Source organism: Arachis hypogaea, chromosome 15 (genome assembly GCF_003086295.3).
Source record: "Arachis hypogaea cultivar Tifrunner chromosome 15, arahy.Tifrunner.gnm2.J5K5, whole genome shotgun sequence".
NCBI classification, from domain to species: domain Eukaryota; kingdom Viridiplantae; phylum Streptophyta; class Magnoliopsida; order Fabales; family Fabaceae; genus Arachis; species Arachis hypogaea.
In genome coordinates, this window is record NC_092050.1 from 158,705,673 (window position 1) to 158,730,749 (window position 25,077).

A 25,077-nucleotide genomic window follows, 5' to 3' on the forward strand; every position below is an offset into this window, starting at 1 on the left:
CATAAACTATGATAACCTACCACTGTTTATGAAGACAACAATATAAACGTAAATCTTGGTAATTTACCACAGTTTATAAAGAGAAGATATGTACACATAATCTGTGGTAACCTGCCATGGTTTATGATGAATAAAAATTCTATATATACACGGTGAATCTCATTCAGTTGTAGAGGAGCATTTTCACAAAGGTAAGTGAGGATGAGAGTTTCTTAGTACTAGTACATTGTTCTGGAAAAATTTAAAGAAGCAAGAAATATTGTGTGAAGTTCACTGACAAAATATATTTATCCGTCATCAAGTACTTTGTCAAATCTAGTGTGTCATCAAGTACTTTGTCAAATCTAGTGTGTGGGAAGGAGTTAGGGTTTCTAGTTTTTCTATATATATATATATGGGTGGTGAAGTGACTAAAGCCAATATAAAAAATAAATTATTAAGAGTGTTTAAGTAATTTAATATATTCGTGGATGATGGAAAATACGGGGACGGGGACAGGGATCCCCACTCGGGTCCTCGCACCTGCTTCAAGAGAATTTTACCCCCCGTCCCGCAGGAAAAATTCTCCGCCATCGGGACCCCATTCAGGGCGGCCCGCAAGGATCCCTGCCTCCTGGAAATTTTTGACACCCCTACTTATATTGTTGTCTTTATAAACCTTGATAGATTACCACGGTTTATGTGTAAACACTAAAACGTGGGAGGTTCTACGGATTACATAGAATTGTAAAAGAATACAAAGATAAACAATTCTCAAATGTTGAGATTGCGTAAACATTTCATCCCTTTATTTCATTTAAGTAAATTGCCCTAATTTTGGCGTTTGTAAATGAAAGAGTTTCAACGGTCAAGGTTTTCACTTCCGTGTGTGCCACTGAATTGATCATGGCAATATGGCATTACAATTAAAAAATAAATTATATATTTAGCTTATATTCTGTCTAATCTCTCATGTTGCTTACGTTTTCAGACCTTAGAATAGTCAACTAAGGTTGAGTTCAATACTTCAGCGAATGTGTACATCAAAATACATCCACAGTATAAAATATGTTAAAATATAAAAAATAAGTTAAACAATAGATGTATTTAACTATTTATACATAAATATATGGTGATGGTGGCTGATTTTGTGTGCACATAATATGCTTTTGTAAAAAAATGTTGAATAGTGTAGGAAACAACTGCGAAAAATAATTACTTTAAAACAATTAAATGCGATACAAAATTACATCACCTGATTTGCTCCGCATGCATGGCTGGCCATTACTTCTATACACAATCATTGGCCAATGGCATATAGACATACAAGTACAAAACTTACTCGAGATAATCAGAAGATTTCGGCTTTCATTTGGAGGGGGGTGCTTCGTTTTTTGCAGCTTTTGGGTGATTTATAGGAAATAATAATTCATTGAGTTGTCTCTCTGCACTGTACTCTGAAGTGGCCTGTAAAGTAAATTGAAATGAATGATAGTGGGGGTCAAGAGAGAAGCCCGTTTTCTTTTCTAAAATGTGAGTCAAAGATATGCAAAACCTTTTAGCTGGAGTTTGGAGGAGGTATAATGCACGGCAATACTAATATCCAAACTTGAAAAAAATTAAGACATCAGAACTTGTAGCTATGAAATAAACTCATATACCCTCTTTTTGAATGTAAATCTCAGGGTTTGAACTTGAGCTCCTGAACAAACTCTTAGATCAAACCCAAGGGAGTCTACAGAAATAAGTTGTGCCTCCTGCAACAAATTGAAACAAGAAGATCAAATTGATCATAACTGGTTGTAATGAAAAGTAATATTTCTAAATAGATATTAATGAAAAGCAATAAGGTAATGGATTACATTGTTCTTAACTGTTTGATTAAATTGAGAAAGATAACTTTACGTATTAATGACAAAATGAATCAAACCCAACTCTATGCTAACTTGCATAACATAACCAGTTAACTATTCCAACTGGCAAGAAAAATGTTTATAGAAAATTACTCGATCAGTTCTTAATTAATTGTACCAAAATAGTGAAGATGACAATTAATTAAGAATGCAGGGAGTACACAGTAAAAAGAGAGCCTAAAACAAACTATTCAAGAGTTTATTTAATACCTCTACTTGGATACTCTTGTATCTCCAACACACAGACTTAAAGGCCTGTAAGGTCTTTTCCCCATCAGCTTTCAAACGAGCTATGATTTTGGAGGCTGAGTGTGCAAGGGCATCAGGTTGAGCTTTGCTGTAGTCTTCTATTTCAACGTCAGTCTGCAGAAAACCAGATTAACATTTTATTTTCCAACAAAAAGGCCAAATAACACGTACTATGCACAGGCATCAAAGTGCAATATTATTAGGTATTGTATACATATTACGCATATGGATGAAGAATGTGTCTCACTAATTACACTAGGCTAAAAAGGCTAAAAAGTAGGACATTTAGTTTCTGCTAATTAATGTAATTCCAACATCTAATCTGTGTGACTGCTTAGTTTAACCATTGTATTAAAGAGTTAGAGAATTTTTTTTTTTTTCATAATATAACCCATAGAACATGAAGCAACAAAAACTCTGGTTGATATATCTTGGTGCAATGGTACTATCCATTGAACACCAAAATGTCAGAAATTGCTAACTAAAACATCAGTACCATTGAATTACATTGTGCATAATCAATTTGTGCTTGTTCAGAATATAACCAAAACTTACAGGATGTCCATGTGCTGAAATCACTTGAATCTTAATCATCTCCAATTTGTAAAATGAAGTCTCATTGAAAGGCAAATCACTATTCTCATTATTCTCCACCTGTTCTGCTGTATTATCTTTAGATGACATTGAGTTATGCACATGACCATTAATAACACCGATTTCCCCCTTTACAGATTCAGTTATGTCAGAATTATTTGATTGATTGGTAGATAGATGCTTTTGTATTGTAGAATGTTCTTCAATAAAAGCAGGTCTTATAACCCCTTGGATAGCTACACAAGCTGGAGGCTGCTCCATCCAATCAATTGGATCATCAGAAGCACTCTAGAAAATAATAATATATAATATAATAAAAAAGTTAATTTGTAGCAATAAATCAAGTAAATTTGCAATGGAAAAGATGCTATGTCAAGGCCTTTAACTTAGAAGACACAAATTCATACTTCCAAACTCCATATGATGAACATTCTAACACTAATTGATACCTCAGCCAATTTTTTGGCAAAATACATTGGATGAGAAGAGCGCATAGTCTCCAACTTTGCCCAGTCTTCAAGTGTTTCATCTGCATCTTCTTGCTCATCGTTGTCGGAAACAACAGTCACCCATTCCTGCAAATACGAGTATAACAAATTAATGGATAGTTTAGAAAGGAAAGCTTAGGAATAACCTTAAAAATAAAATTTAGAAGTAAATTCAGACCGAATCATATTCTTCATTCTCATCCTCATCTTCATCCTCTTCATCACTGTCATCTGTATCATCAGTATCTTGATCATCAATTTCTTCAATCCCAAAACCAATTTCTGAGGGACCTGATAAGTCCATCTCAGACAACATTTCCATGGCATCCACACCAACAATAACTTGCTACAAGGTACAGTAAGAGCAACACAACCAAAAAATCATTAAATGTTAAAGAGACACAATTGTCACTTTTCTAAGGAAATTATGGGGCACCATATAAAATATTAAAGACACGATCATACCACAAAATTATTCTCTGAAGTTAGAGATTGCAAAACATCATCACTGTTCTTCACCTGGAAGTATATATCTGCAATGCATATAGCATTTGATTTGATGGATGAAGCTTCTCAGCATGAAACAACTAATACATAAGAAATTATATCATATGGCCTTCACTTACTTCCTCGATCATCAGTCAAATAAGGCATATCTGGCCAAACAACATTTTCATGAACCACATCGTTAATCACACTTGTGAACATCAGTGTTGCTTTGCTGTTAACCTAAAAATGGTATGCGTAAGTAATTTTTAGCTATGCATTCTACATTGCAATGACGAGAATGAAAAGCAATGGATGTGCTGCTTGATATATATTTCCTCAAATTCAGCTAATCAACTTTTTCAGAACATGAGTTTATATTGTGCTTGATGCCATATTACAATAAGTGAGACCACACATTTATTCCAAAGAGTGAATTTCTTCTTTCCCTACGTCATACAAATAGCGTTTCAATATGAAGCCTAAATGGCTAAATGTTTCCCAAATTATAGTTGCAAAAATTGATATAAATTTATACCTCAATAATTGTTCTACTTGTTTCTGCTGCTGTAAGCCTAGCATCTTCAGTATTCTCAGATGTTGACATGGCAATTTCTTCAAATGGATGATAGGATGACTTTTCATCTTTCTTGACAGGATCCTGAGGCGAGCCCAGATTCTCTGATGATACTCGAATTCTATTCTTTACATATTTGTTTCTTTTTATGAATGGAGTGCCAGTGTATTTTTGACGTCTTATCCTATATAATAATATAAATTCATTATGTATTGTTCTATTCATAACATTTAACATTAGAGAGGTAGAACAAAATTTCAACATAAATAGACAGCTAGAATTGAAGCATCACAATATTTTTACATTTTGTGAACTCATCACATTCTAAAGTATTTCCACTGACAAAAAAGAAAATAAGAAAGACAAAACAGTAAGAACGAAAACATAACCAGAAACTTCGCTACAATGGAGAAGATTATATTACAAATGCGCAAGACATGCTCCCGTCGGTAATTACAAATATTTTTCAGTGCTAGAATGCAAAATTCAATTAAAATATAACGTGTGTTTATCAATCATTTAGGAGCGTTTAGATAAACTAATATTAGAGTTCAAAATAACTTCTAACCAAACATTTTCCTCAGACAAAGTGACAAATGCATCAGAAGCTAGTCAGCTACTGATACTTAGCTTCTGAAAAAAGTTATTTATACTTTTACTGAATTTTTCTGGATCAACAAAAACAAAAAGGAAAAACCAATAGCTGTTGTTTGCATCTCTATCCTCAAGTTCGTAGAATAGCAGATCAGAAAAATGAACTGTTAAATCGAACATACCACGGAGCTTCGAAACCGCACGTACATGCAAGCTGGTACGAAGCAACGGAACCTGCTGCATTTACATCATCGGCACTCCACAGTGATCTTTTATCTGAAAAAATAAAATAGAGAGAGAACTTGTAAGTGAAACGAAAGAGCGCACAAATCAAAACTAGCAAAACTACAAAACGTTGTCGTTTCTAAAATCGCAGTCCGAATCATACAAGAGATAGTAACTGCTTTAGAGAGAGAGAGAAAATGCGTGTTGTGTGTGTAAAGAGAGAGTACGAAATCCAGCGGCGGCGGCGGCGGAGCGAGTGGCGGAAGCGGAGGTAAATCGGACAGCGATCGATGGCTCGATGATCATCATTCTTTGTCAGTTATCGCTCGCTCGCGCTCTCTCTCTCTCGCTCTCCCTCTCTCCCTCTTTTGAGAGATCCAAAACGCTCAGCTTAGCTTACTACTAGTAATAGATGAGGATGAGGTGCTCTTTGCTTTTGGGGCTTTGTTAAGCTACGCCCGGAAATATAATAAAATTTCTACTCTAGCGACACGTGTCTTCCTTTAAGTGGTTCCTACAAGAGGGTACTAAAATATCAATATAATTTTAAAACCATGTGAAAAGTCAAATTTAGCCCACTAATTTCTTAAACCAAGTTATCGTACATTAGGGTGTGCATGGGCGGGTGAAACCGGGTTTGATGTGATCCAGATCTGATCTAAAATATATACTGGACCTATTTGTTAGACCCAAATTCGACCCGATGAAACTTATAAACTTTCGTGCCACGATTATATCGGATAAAAACCGGGCCGTTAACATTATATTACCTTGATACCTTCTTGTAAGTTAACATGTAAAAATATCCAAATTTCCAAGACTCCAATCATTATTTGACATGGTAAAATTTACTTAGAAAAATATAATAAAAACCAACTATTCTCTAAAATTAAAGCATAACCATAATCAATACTAATATTGCCTAACAACACCAAATATTTAAATCAATACAAATAACACAAGATTATGCATTAGTCTAAAATCTTATGCATTTTAAACATAAAATATTAACTTATAGTCTTATATATAATGACTAAAAATACAAAATATTAAAGTTTACAACACTTAAATTTCACATAATAATAACCATCATCCATCACTAATAACACAAAATATTAATTATGTATGATGACCACCAATCAGGGATGGATTTAATCTTAATAGAATACATGAAGAGTTAGGTTATATATTACTAATTATTGGTTAAATATATTGAGGATTTTATTTGAATGTATTAATTATTATTGGAATTGATTCTATAAACATTGATTTGAGGCTGTTAATGCATAAAATTAAGATTTTTTGGGGTCAAAATTACAAATACATTATTATTATTATTATTATTATTATTATTATTATTATTATTTAAAAATAAAAAATCAACACCGAGAACAAGACAAAGCCACAAAGGAATGCTATGCTTAGTTCGAACTTCGGACAGGATATAGGCAGTTACTAATTAGGCATACAGCAAGCATTACTTTCTCTCACAGCTGACCTGACAGCATCCAATCCCCCGTCGTCGATGGCTCAGCCGTCAGAACCTCTCCGCCGCCGCAACAACCACCACCACCGTGACAACCACATCTGCAACTTCCTTCAATCAACAGCTTCCAACCTCCTCTCTCTCTTCAACAACAACAGCAGCAGCAGCAACCTTTCTCCTCCAACCCTTCCACAACCACTCTCCTCCAAAATCTCTCTCGCTCTACCACTTCCTCTCCAATTCGCACCGCTACTCCCCGCGCAATCATCATCCACCTCGGCCGAGTCAACTCGCCCCGACTCACCATTCCCCTCCGCCGCCAAATCGCTGCGCGTGGCCGGACTCAGCAAGGATGGCAAGGGTGGCGGCGGCCCTGCCTTCGTCGGTCAGGTATTCAGCATGTGTGACCTCTCAGGGACTGGCCTCATGGCAGTTTCCACTCACTTCGATATTCCCTTCATCTCTAAAAGGTTCCTCTTAATCTTATCTTTTCCGTGTTTTCCAATATTAAGCTAGTTTTGTTGAAAACGTCTCGTTATAAAATCAGTTAATACCTGTTTTTCTCCATCTTCTAGTATTTATTTGTTGGTCTAAGGAGGGAAATTGATAACAATTTATATACTTGTGTTATGGATTTATGAATGAAAATTTGCTCCATTTTCCCCCTTTTAATTCTGATGTGTAAATACACATAAAATTACCACATGAATTAGACAACTTACTTGTGCTAACTTCTAAAACATTATTGTTCTGTTTTAGTGTAAGTTTGTGATTTTGTGGGTCTACTGGTTTTGTATGTTATACCATAGTGTTATAGTGTCTTTGAATTACTAACATTTGTGGTGTCCTAATATCCTGCCATTGTTGTGACTGTATCTTGTGTCATAAAAAGAATTTTATGGTTAAGACTTAAAGAGTCTTAATTGAAATGGCTTTTGTTATTATATGTAGAACACCTGAGTGGCTGAAAAAAATATTTGCAGCAATCACCAAGAGTGAGAGGAATGGCCCTGTATTCCGCTTTTTTATTGATCTAGGAGATGCAGGTTAGCTTTTAATCTTTGAGGCTACTTTGATAGTTCGATTGAAATTTCTCTATAGCTTTTCTGCAGCAATTGATCAGATGATCTTTGGTTGTAACATTATCTAAATATCATTTTTAAAATTGCATATTTTTATGAACTGAGATTGCTTTTTGTCTCATATATGACTAAGATGAGGAAAGTAAATCTATGTGAGAAATAGATATTCGACATAACCTAGATAGTAAAACAAGGAGCGAGAAAAATAACTTGACTGCCCATTATCTGCATATCCAAAATGGCAATTCCATTAAGTAGCTGCGTGCGTATGTTTTGTGTTATTTACATGTGTATCCATGAATTTATTCTCCTATCATCTTTGTTTGGCTAATGTTGATATCTGATATTTCTTCTTCATATACTGACCCTTCTGATGGTCTTAGTTTCATATGTCAAAAAACTGAATATTCCAAGTGGTGTGGTGGGAGCCTGTCGTCTTGATCTAGTATATGAACATTTCAAGGTACTTCTGAACATTTTCGGTTGCCATTCAGATGAACTTATGATGGTTTGATAAAGTGCATTAATGTCATAAATGATGGGATTTGATATGTTATTTTTTTCTTTTCACCCATTTTTATGATGTTTGGTTAATCTATAATGTTCTTCACTATATACCATGCAGGAAAAACCACACTTGTTCCAATTTGTACCAAATGAGAAGCAGGTATTATTTGTCTTACGTTGGTTCATGCTATAGTTTGATGCTGCCTGAATTTTTTATAGATACACTTTTCTTCCTCTGTAGGTCAAGGCAGCTAACAAGCTTTTGAAGACAATTCCACAAGATGGTGTTGGAAAAAAGGTCGATGGGGTGCCTGTGTTTAGTGCCCAGAACTTAGACATTGCAATTGCAACTAAAGATGGAATTAAATGGTGCATGTTGCTCTTCTTCTTTGTTACATATGACCCTAGTGTTATTTTCACAATTTGTTGATATGAAATTTAGTATCCATCATATGAATATGGATTTTGAATTGAAGGGTACCTCTCGATTTTTTCCCCAGAGAAGTGATTCAACAGGAATATCTCATGTTTCTTGTGCAATTGTATGGATATGAAATAATAGTTGCTTTATCATAGCCTGTTTCTTTTTGCCGTTAATTTTTTCTTCTTTTTGGGGGTGTATTTTGGTTTTTGAGCTTTTTTGGCATTTTATTTTTCATCCCTACAATGGTTGTGAGCTGAAAATTTTTCTGTTAGGTTTGAAATTGTTTTGGTTGTTTACCCCATTATACCGAATGGTTGTAGAATATCTATAATGTATGATAAGAAAAGCACATAACAGAGTATACATTATGCTTACACTTCCTTCTTTTTCCTTTTTTCTTTATGCTCGATCTATCAGGTATACTCCCTACTTTTTTGATAAAGGCGTGCTTGATAACATTCTTGAAGAAGCTGTTGATCAACATTTCCATACATTAATCCAAACTCGACACTTGCAGCGACGGCGAGATGTGGTTGATGACAACCTAGCAGCAGAAGTGATTGAGGAAATGAATGACAGTTTAGGGGATCCTCCAGAGGTAGGATTCATTTAATGACATTTTATACTAGAAAGAGAGAAATTTCGTGAAGAAGGATACGATGTTGTTTATTGCATGACTCTGATATTACACAATTATTTGCAATCATAAAAGCACTGAGTATGATCCTTCTTTATTACTCTTCTCATTTCTCTTTGGAAAATTGGAAAGTTTAGTTTTTTTTTTTTTTTTTTTTTTCCCTGTGATAGGTTCAGGAAGTCCTAGATGAAATGGGCCATCCAAGTATACCACTAAGTGTTATTTCAAAAGCTGCAGAACTTCAGTTCCATTATACTGTTGACAAGGTAATCCTGGGTAATAGGTGGTTGCGGAAAGCAACAGGCATACAACCAAAATTTCCCTATATGGTCGACTCGTTTGAGAGAAGGTACATTCCATGTTGGTTTTATCCTTTTAAACTGACTTAAAATCCAAATTCAGTGGTTTCCTAGTTACGTCGATCTTATCATATATGTAAAATTAACAAATATTCGCAAGTCTGCCCAAGAATATACAATAGTTATTCTTTCAGGTTAAATTGAATTCAGTTTATACTTTCACTTGTCAAAAGGTGTGATTTAGCTTGTGTTTTGAAATGCTGCTACCTTTTGGGTTCATCTACTATGGTTTTATTGTCAACCACAGAGCATAACTATTCTGCTTTGGTTGAAATAAGTTTTCCAAGTGAGGTTTTTTATTTCCCATACAGTGATTTGTAACTTTTTTTTATATGGTTCTGCAGAAGTGAAGCTTCTTTGCTGAGGATTTCAGATTCAAGCAGCTGTCTTGATAACTCTAAAGGGGAAGATGATAGGAAACATTCTGAATGCATTGACTCCTCTTGTTTCAATTTGAATGATAACAATTCTACAATCGAAGACTCTCATCCCAAATTTAGGCTACCTTTTGGTGGTTGGTTTCCCCGAAAACAGCAGGAAAAAGTAGAATCCTCGAGAAAAGGGGTACACAAAGAAGATTCAAGACTGAGTCCCTTCCTTCCAAAAGTAACAATGATTGGTCTATCTACAGAGGAAGCAAGCCAGATGAGCAAAGCTAGTTTGAAAAAGCAAATGGAGAATTTAACAAAAGAGTTGGAGAAGTCAGAGTTAGATAATGTGATTGGTAGTGGTAGCAGTGAGGACAATGTAGAAGATAGAGATCCACTTTTTGTAGCAAACGTTGGTGATTATTATTCTGGTATTGCAAGAAAAGGACCTGGTCGCTGGATACGTGGAGGAACCAACTAAAACCTTAATTTATAGAAAGACAACTCCATTTGCAGTTGTAACCTTGCAGGTAATTGTGCTCTTGTGGATATTTTTGTTTGTCTCCCCAATAAAATATAGAGAGGATTTGTTAGAAACTAACAGGTTAAAACGTTTCTGAGGTAGAAATAAACTTATAATGAGATAGAGGTGCATAATGCCACTGCATACTGTGAGCTTGAGATTGGGGCTGGTCAATGTTGTAAATTATTTATATTTTTTTCCTTGTAATCCATCAATATGGCCCATTTTGCTGACCTTTGAGGAGTTAAGTGAAACTTTTGTACCAGAAGAATTGAAACTATATAAATCTTAGAGACTATCGCCTTCTATGTTAATGCTGTTTCGATTTTTTTATCAATACACACGTCTTGATAGTTATACTTACATTCATGGATGATTTTTATACCATGTCTATGGTTTATTAAAATTTTTTACCTTATTAAACGAAGAATGAAGTTTCACCCTTTTGTATCTTTCAAAAAGATTCTTCTACTAACTAACTTGGATTGGTCAAGTAATTTGTTTACTTGTCTGCTTAAGCAAGTGTTAGATTTAAATCCTGTCTTATGTATATAACAATTCATTTATTAATGATGAATTCTTAAATGAAATTGAGATCTACGGTGAATTAATTCTTGGCCAACAAGTTGGAGAACTATGTGAGAAATAATAGTAAACAAAAAAAATTAAAAAAGAAAGAACCTTCCTCTGAGTGAATAAGAAAGGAGAATGTCCCTTGGCCAATAATACATAAGATGTGTCTTTGTTTTCAACAGCAAAAAACGAGTATTTTTCAGCTTACTTGATTGAGTAACACTTATTATAGCTATTGGTAGTGCAATTGTCATTGTAGGTTTGATCTCATCTGAAAGTGTGGAACTCAAGTAGTGGAGCATATATATTGCATGATGATTAGAAGCACTTAAGCACATGCCAGAAAACGTCATGTATTGGCTCTATTTACAAATACCTTTCATAGTTTTGTTAATGGAATTTCTTAGTGCTCCCTTATCTTTCTAGTAGTTGTGATATTGAAATATTTATACACGCATTTTCTGCATATAACTCTTAACTCATTAGAGAACTTGATAATTATGCAAATTATTTTTTTTAATTTAATCGTAATTTATCCTCATTTTAAATATATTTTATATTTTCTTTTAATGCATGTATCCAGTTACCTATTATTGCTATATCAATAGAAATATAGAATATTTAACTTTCATTCATATTTGTAAATCGCCACCCAAAATATACATTTAATTACATATTTTTTAAAAAAAAAATTACACGGTTAGTGTATTATTATTTTTTTTTGTTGGCACAAAACAACGTTAAATTCTTATATTAGGTATATGGCATATTTATGTCACCCACAATGTTTGAATCACAACAAACCGAGAAATATATATCTGGAAAGTTGGTTTGGGTATCCTCGAAATCACATCTTTTTAAAATATATTTTGAGCTTTTAGTCTTTTTACTATATGTGTCAACTCTCCTAGCTTAGCCTATCAATTGATATCTAAGTCATGGATATTGGACTCTCACCATCAACATATTGGTAAAGTGAGCAATGGTTAGCGGCTAACAAAAAAGGAGGATGCTCGAAAACATTTTTTCATAAAAAAACACTTATGTGTCTTAGACGTATTAATGAATCGGTTATTTTTTAATTTTTTAATAAATTAAAATAAAACTGATTTTTTTATAACAATAACAAATAACAATAAATCCAATTATTAGTCGAATCGATCAATTTACATAACCTACTAGATCATAGGTTTTTTTTTGTTCTTTTTAAATAAAAATCAGGGATATATTTATCTTTTTATCAAAAAATTTAAACATGATTCGGTTTAGATTGTGTAAATCGATCGGATCAAATCGAGTCTAATAATTATAATACGGAGAATGGGGTTTATTATTGTTGCTATAATAAACCGATTTTGTTCTGGTTTATTAAAAAATAAATTATTAACCAGTTTAATAGAAATGTCCAATAATATCATGACATATATAAATTACATAAAAAAAAAAATATTTTTAGTGTCTTTATCGAAGTGGACTTCAACAAAAAAGTGACAGGTTAAGGACTAATTCAAATCCCTGACACTTGCTTAAGCAAACGAGTAAATCAACTACTCGACCAACTCAAATTGGTTAAACCGACACCTTTCTTGATCTATCTAACTCAATTTAGTCAATTAGATAGTTGAAACAAATAATAGAATATAGAGATTAAAAGTTTAGAGACAAACAAAACAAGTGCAATTGTGCAAAGATAGGATCATGCATGTGCATGAGCTTGTTAAACATTGTTAATGTTCGTTCTCTATATATATCTTTCTTTCTTTTTTTGGTTAAGTGGATTGGACAGCTCCCAATCTTAGATATTACACCCATGCATTACACACTCACACAATCCACTCACACACATTACATGGGAGTACACACAAATGGTTCTATATTTCTTTATGAGGATTTGAATTCGATGCAACTCTATAAGAGACAAATAAAATTGCCATTTGACTCAGGCCTCGGCTGCGTTCTCCGTATATATCTTAAACACACACACCACTATCCATGGGTGATGGATGAGTATCAACTTCAGGTTTTTTGAGATGTCCCTATCAATATATTGTCATGATTAATTGATAAAAATAGTAAGACATCTTTTGCCAAACTAGCAGGGGGAAGTAATTGGAGTTGCCAAACCAAATGGATCTCACGCTACCCTTTCAATTTTTGCGATAGGTACATACCTTAATCATGCTATTACTGAAACTTCCATTGATAATGACTACCAAATCAGATTATGAACCAAACTATCAATTTCATGATATATCCTTTCAACCTTGGTATGAAATTAGTTTCTTAAAGATTTTTCGCTTCCACTTTATCTTTCATTGATTTAAAATAGACTTTAATTTTGAGTATCAATAGTGTAAAATATTTTATGAAGTTATTTAATCATACTAGTTCTTTTGGATGACCATTCATAAGATTAATGTTTTACAAAGCCAATATAAAAAGTAATTTTTTTTATTTTGTGACATTACATAATTAAATATAAGTATAAATTTATTTTATATTGATAATGTATTAAAATTAAATTCTTTAAAATAATAATAAAATAGTTTATCTGCTCGTGTCATAAAAAGCTTGAAAAAAAAATATTTGGATGTAATTTTAATTTTTAGAAGAAAAATATAGAAAATTAACTTTCTTTTAGCCAATTATTTCCTTTTAATTTTAAAAAAATTATTTTTTGAGAATTTAAAGTTTCAGGTTTATAATTTAGGATCTGAATTTAAAATAAATAAAATAATCTTAAAAAATTTATTAATATTAACTGAAAAAGTTAGTTCTCTAACGTTATTCTTTTTAAAAAAATACAAACCAAATAAATTAGTAATTGAGGATTTTTTTTTATGAGTTAATTAGGTTCTTTAATTTCTCTACATATTAGCCTTAACTTTTTTCTGCCTTTTAATTTTTTTCTTGGAGTGGATTATCATATGATTCAAGAAATGCAGCGAAATTATTTGAATGTGTAGAGTTTTATCATTATTTAATAGCTCGTTTCATCCTAAATCCAATTTTAAGAATTTTTAAGAAAATCCGCAAGTGCTAGCTAGAGGATAAGGCGGGTGAATATAGATCAGCTTCTCTAGAGAAGATCATTATTTTGTTCATCAAAATCAAATGGATGGAGATCAATATATATTATGATTAGGGATGGCAAAATTATTGGAAATAAGGAAATTTTTGTGGAGATTGTTTTAAATTGGATTTGACAATGAAAAGTTTTTTTTGCGAAGATGGGAATGGGGACGAAATTTTTTTGAGGCAGGTGTGGGGACGTAAACGGAGATTTTCGCTAATCTACAAAATTTATAAATTTACTTAATTGTCTTTAATAATTTATTTTTCATATATGATTTTTTAGTCATTTCACATGTCATATATATAGAGAAACACTTAAAATTTCTAATCTTCATTTGCATAACCCTTCTTTAATTTATAAATTTCTAGCGTCGTCCATACTCCATCTAACCTCTCTGCAACCATCCCGTCGCCATTCTTCCGTCTCACCGCATTGTCACTCCTCACTGTTTCATCACTCTCACTGCGTCGTTCTCTATATTCATGGCGTTCCTTTCTACAACTCTGTCGTCATGTCTATTCTCCTCTCTGTTGCCGTGTCCCTCACTGCGTCATTTTGAAAGTCACCATCTTGTAGTTTAGATTTTTTGTATAAAATTTTGCTGTTATTGTACAAGATGGATACTTTTAGTTCTATTCCTATGAAAATTAATAATTAGTCAGAACTATTAGAGAAATGGGGAATGGGGACCCGCGAATAATGTAACTCTATGAAAAATAGGGATGAGGAGCAATATTTTCCTATAGCGAAAAATGAAAACAAAGACGAGGAGCAAATTTTGGGGTGAAGATAGGGAGTAGGGAGGCATCCCCCGCCCCGCTCCATTAACATCCCTAATTGTGATCGAAAGAAAACTAAGTAATTAAATTTCGATATACAACAACACAGTAAATTACTTTTAATTTTTCCCTTAAAAAAACATAATTGATATTTTAATTCCCCGGTCACAAATGAAATGGTTGAAAGACCTTTTTTATTATTATTAGGTGAAAATTTAGGTGTAGTTAACTTCACATAAAATTGATAACTGAAAATCGTTACATAAAAATTTAGTTAAATCAGTTAAATTATTTAATAATTCTCAACTATTAACTTCACATAAAGTTGAGTGCACCTATTTTCACCTTATTATTATTGTTATTCCTCTCCTTGCTACAATTACTTGCTAATAATATGCATGCATACAAATTTTATATATATATATATATATATATATATAATTAATGATTATTATAAAATATATATTAAAATATAAAATATATTATAAATTTATTAAATAATACATCTATTTATATATAAATACATAATAATTAATTTAATAATTAATTTTTTATATAAAAAAGTATTGATGGTAACTAAATTGAATTTACGAGTGGCTAGCGAGTGAAAAGCAAGGGTTTGAAGGATTGAAGTTGCATAAACATCTAAGATCAATCTTTTTATATCCTGTTTATCTCCCCTCTCCCATGGTATTCTCTCCCCAAAATAATTTGTTTATAATATCTTATAAATCAAGAATTAATCTACCATAGATAAAAAAAAAAAGTTTATACATTTTATAATACGATTCGGATTAGTCTTACTCCAATAAAAAACTCGGCGTGTATTTTTAAAAGTGCGTGGATATATAAATTAAGTTTAATTGATATGAAAATAAATTTATACCATGAATTAATAAAATAATAATTATACTATGTATTTACCAAAAATTTAACAACTATGTATTTGTATAATAATAATAATAATAATAATAATAATAATAATAATAATAATAAAATAAATACATATAATATTAATTCTTTTAAGTGAATATCTTATTGCACAAATAAATTCCTTTAATATATATCAAGTGGTATATGGTGAAAATATGTTTGTAGACAATTTTATTCCCCATTACTAACGGTGAAAAAAGATCAGGTGGCCTGTTAGGGGGTTTATAGTTTGGCCTGTGTTTGGCTTGACTTGGCCTATCATAAAATAGATACAAGCTCAAGTTTTTATAAAAGCCTTATTATATTAATAGACTAGGTCCAAGCTTATTAATTAATCTTATTGACCTGTAAGTCTGTTTGGTCCTGTTAATACATAATTACATATATAAATAATTTGTTATTATTAACAAAATTATGAAATATTTTAATTTATTATATTTAATTATAAATAGTTTTGTATATTTTAAATATTTTAAAGTTTAAAAATTCTTATAAATATTAAATATGACATATTATATATAATATGTTTTTTAAAAAATAGTTTTTTAAATAATATTTTTATTTTTATAAAAAAAATTATCAGACCTTTTAACAGGTTTCAGGTCAGACTGAATAACAGATCAGGTTTAGTATTTTAAAAAAAATCTATAGTAGACTGCAGATCAATCTCAGGCCAATTAACTATATAACAGGCCAGACCTGTTAAGAGCAAAGTCTTACCTGACCTGGCCTGTTTCCACCCCTACCCACTACTCCAAATTTTTACCAAAGATAGGAGACTCGAACCCGCAACCTCTTAATTGAGTATGGGGAGACTATGCCCTTTGCGCTATAACTCATTGGCAAAAAAAAAAAAAAACATTTTGTTATTGGTATTTTATATTTGGTGAATGCTATCCTACCCTCTCTAAAATAACATATAAGTTACCCTCTTTAATGTGTCATATTTTAATCGGGTATTTAGTTTAACCTGAGTTAGTTTAATCTCATGAGAGTTAATAATATCTTGGAAGATGGTGACGGCCTGATAGAAGAAGAAAATGGAATACCCAATAAAACGGTGATACTTAGGAGGCACAACTACGATCACAAAAGAGTGGGAGGAGTAAACGCAATTAGAGAGAGTTTGAGTACTTTTTCTGGAAGAATAATTTGGGAAGAGAAAACAAGACACACAATGAGACGGTGATGCTTGGGAGGCGTAACGACGACGATGAAGGAGTATAATGGGGAGGAATAAATGCAATTAGAGAGAGTTGGAGTACCTTTTATGAAAAAATGATTTGGAAAGAAAAAATAAGACACCCAATAAGATGGTGATGCTTGTGAGACGTAATGACGATGACGAAAGAGTGGGGAGAAATAAAAGCAATTAGAGAAAATTGGAGTATCTTTTTTAGAAGAATGATTTGAGAAGAGAAAATGAAACACCAATAAGACAGTGAGGCACAATGACGACGAAAGAGTAAAAAAAGTAACTCAAATTAAAATAAACACCCAATTAAAATATGACACATTAAAAAAGATAACTCTTTTTTTTTTTTTTTTTGGTTTCCCACGGTATCCCCCAACCCGACAGGTCAAGGACTAATCCGTCGCGGTACTGAGCTCCATTTAAGGGTTTGCCGCTGGCCAATGGGTTGCTGCATGCACAAGGCGGGATTCGAACCCCCGACACTTGCTTAAGCGGACTAGTGAGCTAACCACTAGACCAACCCAACTTGGTTAGATAACTCTTTTATATTTTTATCAAAGTCAGTAAGATATTAATGTTTGAAATTTGAGAAGAAGAAATAAAGCCACTGGATAATCATAAATCAGCAATTCTTTTCAAGTGGGCTCTCGTCACAAGAAGGAAGGATGATATCGATATAAAGCAAGAAAGATATGTCTAAATTAAAAAATATATATATGTCTAAATTAAATTCTCAAAATGACCACACAAGAAAACTGACGTTTTGTAAATTATTATTCCATTGGAAAACGGCCAATCAAACTCAACTGAAATCAAGAAATATATACTTAAAAGATCTCATTATTATATATTCTTGTACAAGAGAAAAAAGAATTAAAATAATTTTTTGTTTGGACCCCTCCCACAATTAAGGGCAGAAATTAATGGGTTATACATCAGAGATATGATAGTGGTGGTGGTCCATTCTACACATTTAGCTTCCTTGAGGTACCGTCTCTATATGCTTCTACTCCTTGTTACAATATATATTTTAATCTAGCAATGTTATATGTATTATTATCTTTGTACGTACATCTTTTTTATATTTTTTATTTAAGTAACTAAGAAATGAAAGAAGATAAAAAAATTTATCTTTTATACTATAAAAAGAAGATATATAATATATGCAAAAAAAAATTAAAAAAATATACAAATATCATTTTTATTTTGATCCATTGCTATATATATTGGTGCACCAATTAACTATATATCTGCATGTTTATTATTGAAATATATAAAGCTGTTTGAACAACACTCCTATATCACAATCATCAAAGATGCCATAGAAATAGTGTCATCAAATCATATTCTCGTAGTGATTCCAGAAACTTGGACAATGAGAAAGGACTAGCTTTTTCTTTTTCGGAAAGAAAAATAGTAAGTGAGAATCTTATTTAATTATTTCATGGAGGTAATTAAAGTAAAATCATAACCTCATCAAGAATTTACTTTACAAATTACAATGGACTACCTATAACTATACTTCTAAGAATTTCAAACTCGCCTCCCCTTAGGATGTCAACGGAGCAGGGCGGGGGCGGGGTGGGGATGCCTCCCTGCTCTCCATTTCCGCCCCCAGATTTGCTTTTCATCTCCATTCCCGTTTTTCGTCGTGGGAGAATATTGTTTCCCATCTCCATCCTCCACAAGGCTTCATTTTCCGCGGAAATCTCATTCTCCATCTATCTGATAGTTCTAATTAATTATTGATTTCCATATGAATAGAACTGCAAGTATCTATCCTATACAAAAACAACAAGATTTTATATAAAAAGTCTAAACAACAAGATAGTGACTTTTTTCGAAATGACGCAGTGAGGAGACATAACAGCGAGCCAGAGGACAGAGTAGTGGACGAGGTGGAAGACGCGACAATAGAGAGAAAAATGGACACGACGACAGAGTTACGGAAAGGGACGCCGCAAATAGAGAGCACGGCGCGATGAAGGTGATGGCACCGTGAGGTGTGACGATGCGGTGAGAAGGAGAGTGGCGACATAGTGGCTGCAGAGAGGTTGGATGGAGTATGGACAGCGTTAGGGGATATCTGAATTGAAGAAGTGTTATGCAAATGAGGATTAGGAGTTTTAGGTTTCTGTGTGTGCGCGCGCGTGCGTGTGCGCGTGTGCGCGTGCGTGTGTGTGAAAGGACTAAAAAACATATATAAGAAATAAACTATTAAGAACAATTCAGTAAATTTATGAATTTCAGAGATTAGCGGGGATGAGGCGGGGATCCCCGCTCGGGTCCCCGTACCTGCCTCGGAAAAATTTTGTTCCCTATCACCATCTTCACAAAAAAAATTTCCCACAATCGGATCCCCATTCGAGACCGTCCCCGCAGAAATTCCTACGTCTCGAGAAGTTTTGCCATCCTTACCTTCCCCTCTTCCAAAAATTATGTAGTTATTAATAATCATCAAAGAGCTTGAAAAAAATTAAGCTAACCTTTTTAGTCCTGCTTCAAGGAGGATTCATTTGAAATAATCCTAACCTCTTTTTTCTTTAAAATTATATCCTAACCATGTATTGAGAATAAATTAAGTCTATATTGGGAAAAAATGTTAGCCATCAAAAGTAATTGTCATTCCAGCCATGCCTAATAAAAGTGGAAGCTAAGTGTCCTACCGTATATTGTTGCTATTATATTTATATTTTAATTTTATGTTAAATATTCATAATAATAATCTATATAATATATTATCATCAAACTTTTAATCCCAACCCTTATTAGTTATACGGTCATTGTCTATTTTTCTTACATCGCACGTCAATATTCCCTTTTAAGTATTCATAAACCACTTAAAGTGATGATTTATTGATCAATATATTTCAGAAAATACTCTTTGACCACTACTAAAATTAATTATCAATGCATTTATGTATAAATATATGTGTAGTTTAATTTATTTTAAATGTGTATTTATATTTCAATATATATTTTATATTTTAGTGGCTAATTTTGATATACACTAGCATAATCCATATATTCCAAACAGCTTTTTCCACATAAACTCACTTTAATGTTTAGTGTCGAAACTTCTAATCACATATAGATAGAATTAGCAATGAGTAATGAGTAGGGTAGCTTAAGCTTTAAATTTCGCTCTAATTTTATACATCAATTTATTTTTTTAATATAATTTTATTATTTTATCTACGAATTGAAAGCTCTTAATTTTAATTTTATTTACATTTTAAAATTTTTCTCCCGACCATACTCAACCCTATTTGCAACAAATGATTTTTTCAATCAAATATTCAAATGAATATTTAATTATTTTCATTAACATACTAATAAAACAAAAAAATATAAAATTAAATCCACATTAAAATTTAAAGCAAAAAAATCATAATAAAATCTATGTTAAAATTATAAAAGAGAGAGGATATATGTTTAATCTCCATCAATTTTATTGTAGTACATATATATTAATTTTTAACTACATACTATAATATATCAAGAGTATAGGTTGGTCGGATAGGATTAAACTTAAACTTGTAGCTGTCACCAAAAAAAAAAAACTTAAACTTGTAGCTGATCTTATCCACAATTTAACACGTTTTGCTCTAAACCTGACCCATTGCGGATCGAATTGCCAATCTTATTCAAATGGGTTAGGTTATCTTAAATATTTATAGATAAAGTTAGTATTGTTATTTTTTAATAGAGTAAAGTATCGTTTTTATTTCCAATATTTGGGGTAAATCTTATCTGTGTCCCTAACGTTTAAATTGTCCTATTTGCATCCTTAACGTTTGTAAAAGTGATTCAATGTTATCCTGACGTTCAATTACACATCATGAGCGCTTTAGTTTGAGTTTTAAAAATCTCTTCTTGAAGTTAAAATACAAATGTCTGAGATAGAATCAATGATCTACTCCGAAAAATAGCTCATCAAATGTTGAAACTAATTCCTACAACATTTACATAATTCACTTTTCTAGGGACATAACTAAATCTAAACACAAATAGTAGGTATAATATTAAGATCGAACCATCTAAATGAGACCTAACTGATAATGAATACATCCAAGTGAGAATAATTGAAAAATATAATTTGATTTGTTAGTATAATTGATAGTAGGATAACATTGAATCACTTTTATAAACATTAAGGATACAAATAGGACGATTTAAATGTTAGGGACACAAATAGGACTTACCCCAAACGTTGGGGACAAAAACGATACTTTACTCTTTTTTAATATAAAATCTAATGTAAAGTTTTAATTTTTTAAAAATAATTTATTAAAATTGATATTTTTTAAGATAATTTTCAAATATTATAATAAATCTGTTTAATAAATTAAAATAAAAGTAATTTTAAATAAAAATAAATTACAAAATTTGTATTTAATAAAATTATTTCTGTTTAAAATTATTTTAATAGATATAAATATAACAAAAATAAGAACAAATATAGATGTTTATTAATATATGAAATTATATTTTTTAACTTTAAAAATATATTTATAATTTTTTTTAATTTTAAAATTAAAAGTATAAATACGTGATCTTTTTATTTATCCAATACAAACTAAAATATTTATGTTTTTAAAAATATAAACGCTTCTCCAAAATATTTACCAAATTGGGGCATAATATGTTATATCAAACTTACTTTTATTAAAACAAAATTACGAAGCAGTTCATTCAATCCACAATACAATCAAGTGTGTAAAAATAGTGCATGCAATTCTTTACATTTTACTTCTATTTTCAATAAAATAGTATATTATATAGGAAAAATTTCAAAATGTATTTTGAACACTGATATTTCAATAATTTTAATCATTAATTTTAATTAATATATTTCTTATAATTAAGATCAATGATTAAAATTATTAGAACACCTAATATTTTAGATACACTTAAAATTCTTTCTATTATATAAATGTAGGGATATATTCCGGTCTCTGGAAGCATCAACATATATATTGTTTTTTTCATATTCATTCCTCATTTCCTCCCTCCAACTTTGTTCCGGTTTCTCTTTTTTATTCTAAGTGCAAAAAAAAAAATAGTATACAATGTTTTAATCTTTTGCTAAAAGTATACATATCTCAAATCACTTAACAGGCATGATTCTTTGCCAAATTTAGCTGGATTTTCCTTATATATAAAAACAAGATAGAATTTTTTTTGAACCATAATACTTGAAATAAATATAAATCATAGATATTTTATAAAGTTAACTAATGTAATTTGTTATATTTGCGTTGGTGTTAATTGATTTCACTATATATTATATATATTATTAGTCCTTGCTTGTCCAAAAGAATATCACATTATTGTATACGATCCAAGCACACAAAAATTCTTTTAATTAACCATGTTACCTAAATATTTAAAAATCAACAGTTAAATAATTCGTATAAAATATATATTAGAATATAAAATATATATTAAAAAATAAATTAAATAATATAATATAAATATATAATAATTAATTCAATAAATAATTTTATGTGCAAAGGTAATAATTTTTTAAAATGATTACTTTAATTTGCACAGTTCATTGAAAATACTCCTTTGCTGACTCTAGGTACCTTTGCTAGCTTATAAAACATTCAAAACCTAAAACACTTTTGTTTTGGTGTAATAATAAAATAAATTAAAGGTGAATATTTATGTATATTTATTTTAACATAAAATTAATAATAAAAAAATTATTAGACTAAACCACCAAAAGTAACCATAAAAGATTGATTCGCGACAAAAGTAACCATAAAAAATCATAACTTCTGATATGCCCACAAATGATTAGATCTGTTTGACAAAAATAACCACGTACATAAGTCATATTCTCGTAGCTTTGATTTTACTTTTAATCTTCTTCTCAATCTTCATGGCTATGTATGTTAACATTTCTCTTCCTATGATCTATTAGAGTAATCGTCTATTGGCTATTTTTGACAAACAAAACTAATCAATTATAAACATATGAAGTGTTATAATCTTTTATGGTTACTTTTGTCAGCAAATTAATCTTTCATGATTACTCTTTTGGTGGTTTAATCTTATATAATTTAATAGATTTAATTAAATTATTATTTAATAATTTTTTACTATCAACTTTAACTGCAGCTGAGTTCTCATCAAAATTAACAACGATGTGTGGAGGATGTAAATAAAGAGAGAGGAGGAGGTAGTGCAGAATGCAGAATGGGGCCCCGATGGTAAGAGACATGATATATGCATGCCATGCAGAAAACATGACACAGTAACGACAGTGTTGATATCCATTACATTATTGGGTCACCATTTTGAAACAAAAGGCGCCACTACTACTCCACTATTTGTTACTACCACACCTAATTCATGTATAAAGATGGGTGTAAACTCAGATGCAGTTGATTTCACGTAAAATTGATAACTAAGAGCTGTTAAATGATTTGACTGATTTGACTAAATTTTTATGTAACGACTCTCGACTATTAATTTCACGTGAAGTCGACTGCACCTGAGTTTTCACCATAAAAATGTTATATGTATTATTGTTGTATAATTTTTTTTACATTCTTTATAAAATAAAATAAAAATATACAAAAAATACAAACATTATTTATCATAGTATAAATGAATGTACTATGTATGTACGTAGGTACATTCCCAAACTAGCAAGCACGCGCATTCTATCATGGCAAGAGGTTGCTATTAAATTTTTATCTATTTTATTCAATGTATTAATAAAAATTATCTAAAAGATCTTATTCGTTGAATTATAAATAAAATTCGTAAATAAAGCCAAACCCTTTAAAGTCTTTTTGTATCTTCTAAAATTTCTAAATCAAAACTCACAAACACGCTCTTAAAGAATAATGATTACTAGTTGAGTTTCCTACGTACAAAAATAAATAAATAATTGAATGTTCAATTTAGTAATTATTTTTTACATATATCACATTTGAATTTATTATACTGTATTTGATTTTTTTTTTGGGTATCTCTCAATCCGAAAATGAATTTAAACCTCATTTAAAAATTTATATATACAAAATCAAATATTTAAATAAACAAATAAATTAACTACTTGATCAAAGTTATTTTTTATATAATGTTAAAAAATGTTACTAATTAAAAGACATATTGAATATTAAGATCCAACTAGAGTTTTTTTTTTATATAGTCAATGTATTAAACTAACAAAAGATCTTAATATATAATATTTTATTCTTTTTATTTTAAATTAAATGTCTCTTTTTCATTTGTCTAAAATATATTATTTTTGTAATGTTTTTTTAAATACTTAATATAAAAGGGAAGGAATATATTACACATTTACACTACTTATTAGTTATTACTATTATAAGGGTATCTAAATATTTAATGGCATGGTATAGGGCATCTCTTAGCAAGCATCGGAATCATCGTCCTAACTCCTAACATTGCTAATGCCACCTTTGGTACTTGGGTCCCCCTTTGACATTTACCAAAGTCAATGAAAAAGGTAACCGAATTTTCCCCTCCCTTGTATGGAGAGAGAAAAATCTTCCACTTAAAATAACCCTCAAATCCATTGGAAAAAAAAAAAACAAAAGAAAATATAATAAAAAATGTTAACAAGTAACTTTTATTGAATTACAAAATGAACATTCTCCTACTATCTAAAATAATCATTCGACTACTAGGGTTAATAAACATCTTCCAAAAGATTAAATTAATTTTGGAATTCACCAAAGATTGAACTTTTGATCTTTCGGATCTAGCACTCTAATACCATATCATGATACCACTCATCCCAAAAAGTTCAGCTGATGGAAAAAGGTAACACTAATAATTGTATCTCTAATACTCCCTAAATCTCTATTGTATATATTGTATAAATATTCCATTGGCTCCTCGTATTTTTCCTTTTTATAATGATAAATTAAGTGGTAATTTAGAATTGTCCAAGTTAAGTGCTCCACCATCAACACAACATATTGCTTCCACACACACCCTTTTTCTCTCTTCAAACTTCAAACAAAGTCCCTTCTTTGTTTTTT

General features: G+C 31.0%; 2 protein-coding genes across 7 annotated transcripts; one reads left to right on the forward strand and one right to left on the reverse strand.

The window, feature by feature from the left end:
* Positions 1 to 1,065: 1,065 nt before the first annotated feature.
* Positions 1,066 to 5,542, reverse strand: LOC112751866 (uncharacterized protein At3g49140). Of its 6 annotated transcripts, none has more exons than XR_003176507.3 (11): positions 5,333 to 5,539; positions 5,063 to 5,156; positions 4,248 to 4,470; positions 3,850 to 3,952; positions 3,689 to 3,756; positions 3,402 to 3,569; positions 3,185 to 3,310; positions 2,697 to 3,023; positions 2,103 to 2,255; positions 1,535 to 1,736; positions 1,066 to 1,446 (listed from the first exon to the last, which is right to left on the reverse strand). XR_003176507.3 is itself a non-coding variant. In XM_072218107.1 (11 exons), exons 3-11 carry the CDS (start codon positions 4,314 to 4,316, stop codon positions 1,348 to 1,350), a joined length of 1,209 nt encoding a protein of 402 aa, XP_072074208.1. In that variant the 5' UTR covers positions 4,317 to 4,470; positions 5,063 to 5,156; positions 5,269 to 5,542; the 3' UTR covers positions 1,066 to 1,347. The 6 variants fall into 6 exon arrangements, 5 of the variants coding, with proteins under 5 accessions (XP_072074208.1, XP_025656939.1, XP_025656938.1 ...); XM_072218107.1 differs by having other exon boundaries at positions 1,641 to 1,736; positions 5,269 to 5,542; XM_025801154.3 differs by having other exon boundaries at positions 1,641 to 1,736; positions 2,697 to 2,987.
* Positions 5,543 to 6,503: 961 nt separating this feature from the next.
* LOC112751867 (uncharacterized) lies at positions 6,504 to 10,805 on the forward strand. Its single transcript, XM_025801155.3, has 8 exons — positions 6,504 to 7,061; positions 7,543 to 7,637; positions 8,057 to 8,136; positions 8,299 to 8,340; positions 8,422 to 8,549; positions 9,022 to 9,202; positions 9,412 to 9,590; positions 9,945 to 10,805. The coding sequence occupies exons 1-8, from the start codon at positions 6,631 to 6,633 to the stop codon at positions 10,447 to 10,449; spliced, it is 1,641 nt and encodes a 546-aa protein (XP_025656940.1). The 5' UTR covers positions 6,504 to 6,630; the 3' UTR covers positions 10,450 to 10,805.
* The last annotated feature ends 14,272 nt before the right edge of the window (positions 10,806 to 25,077 follow it).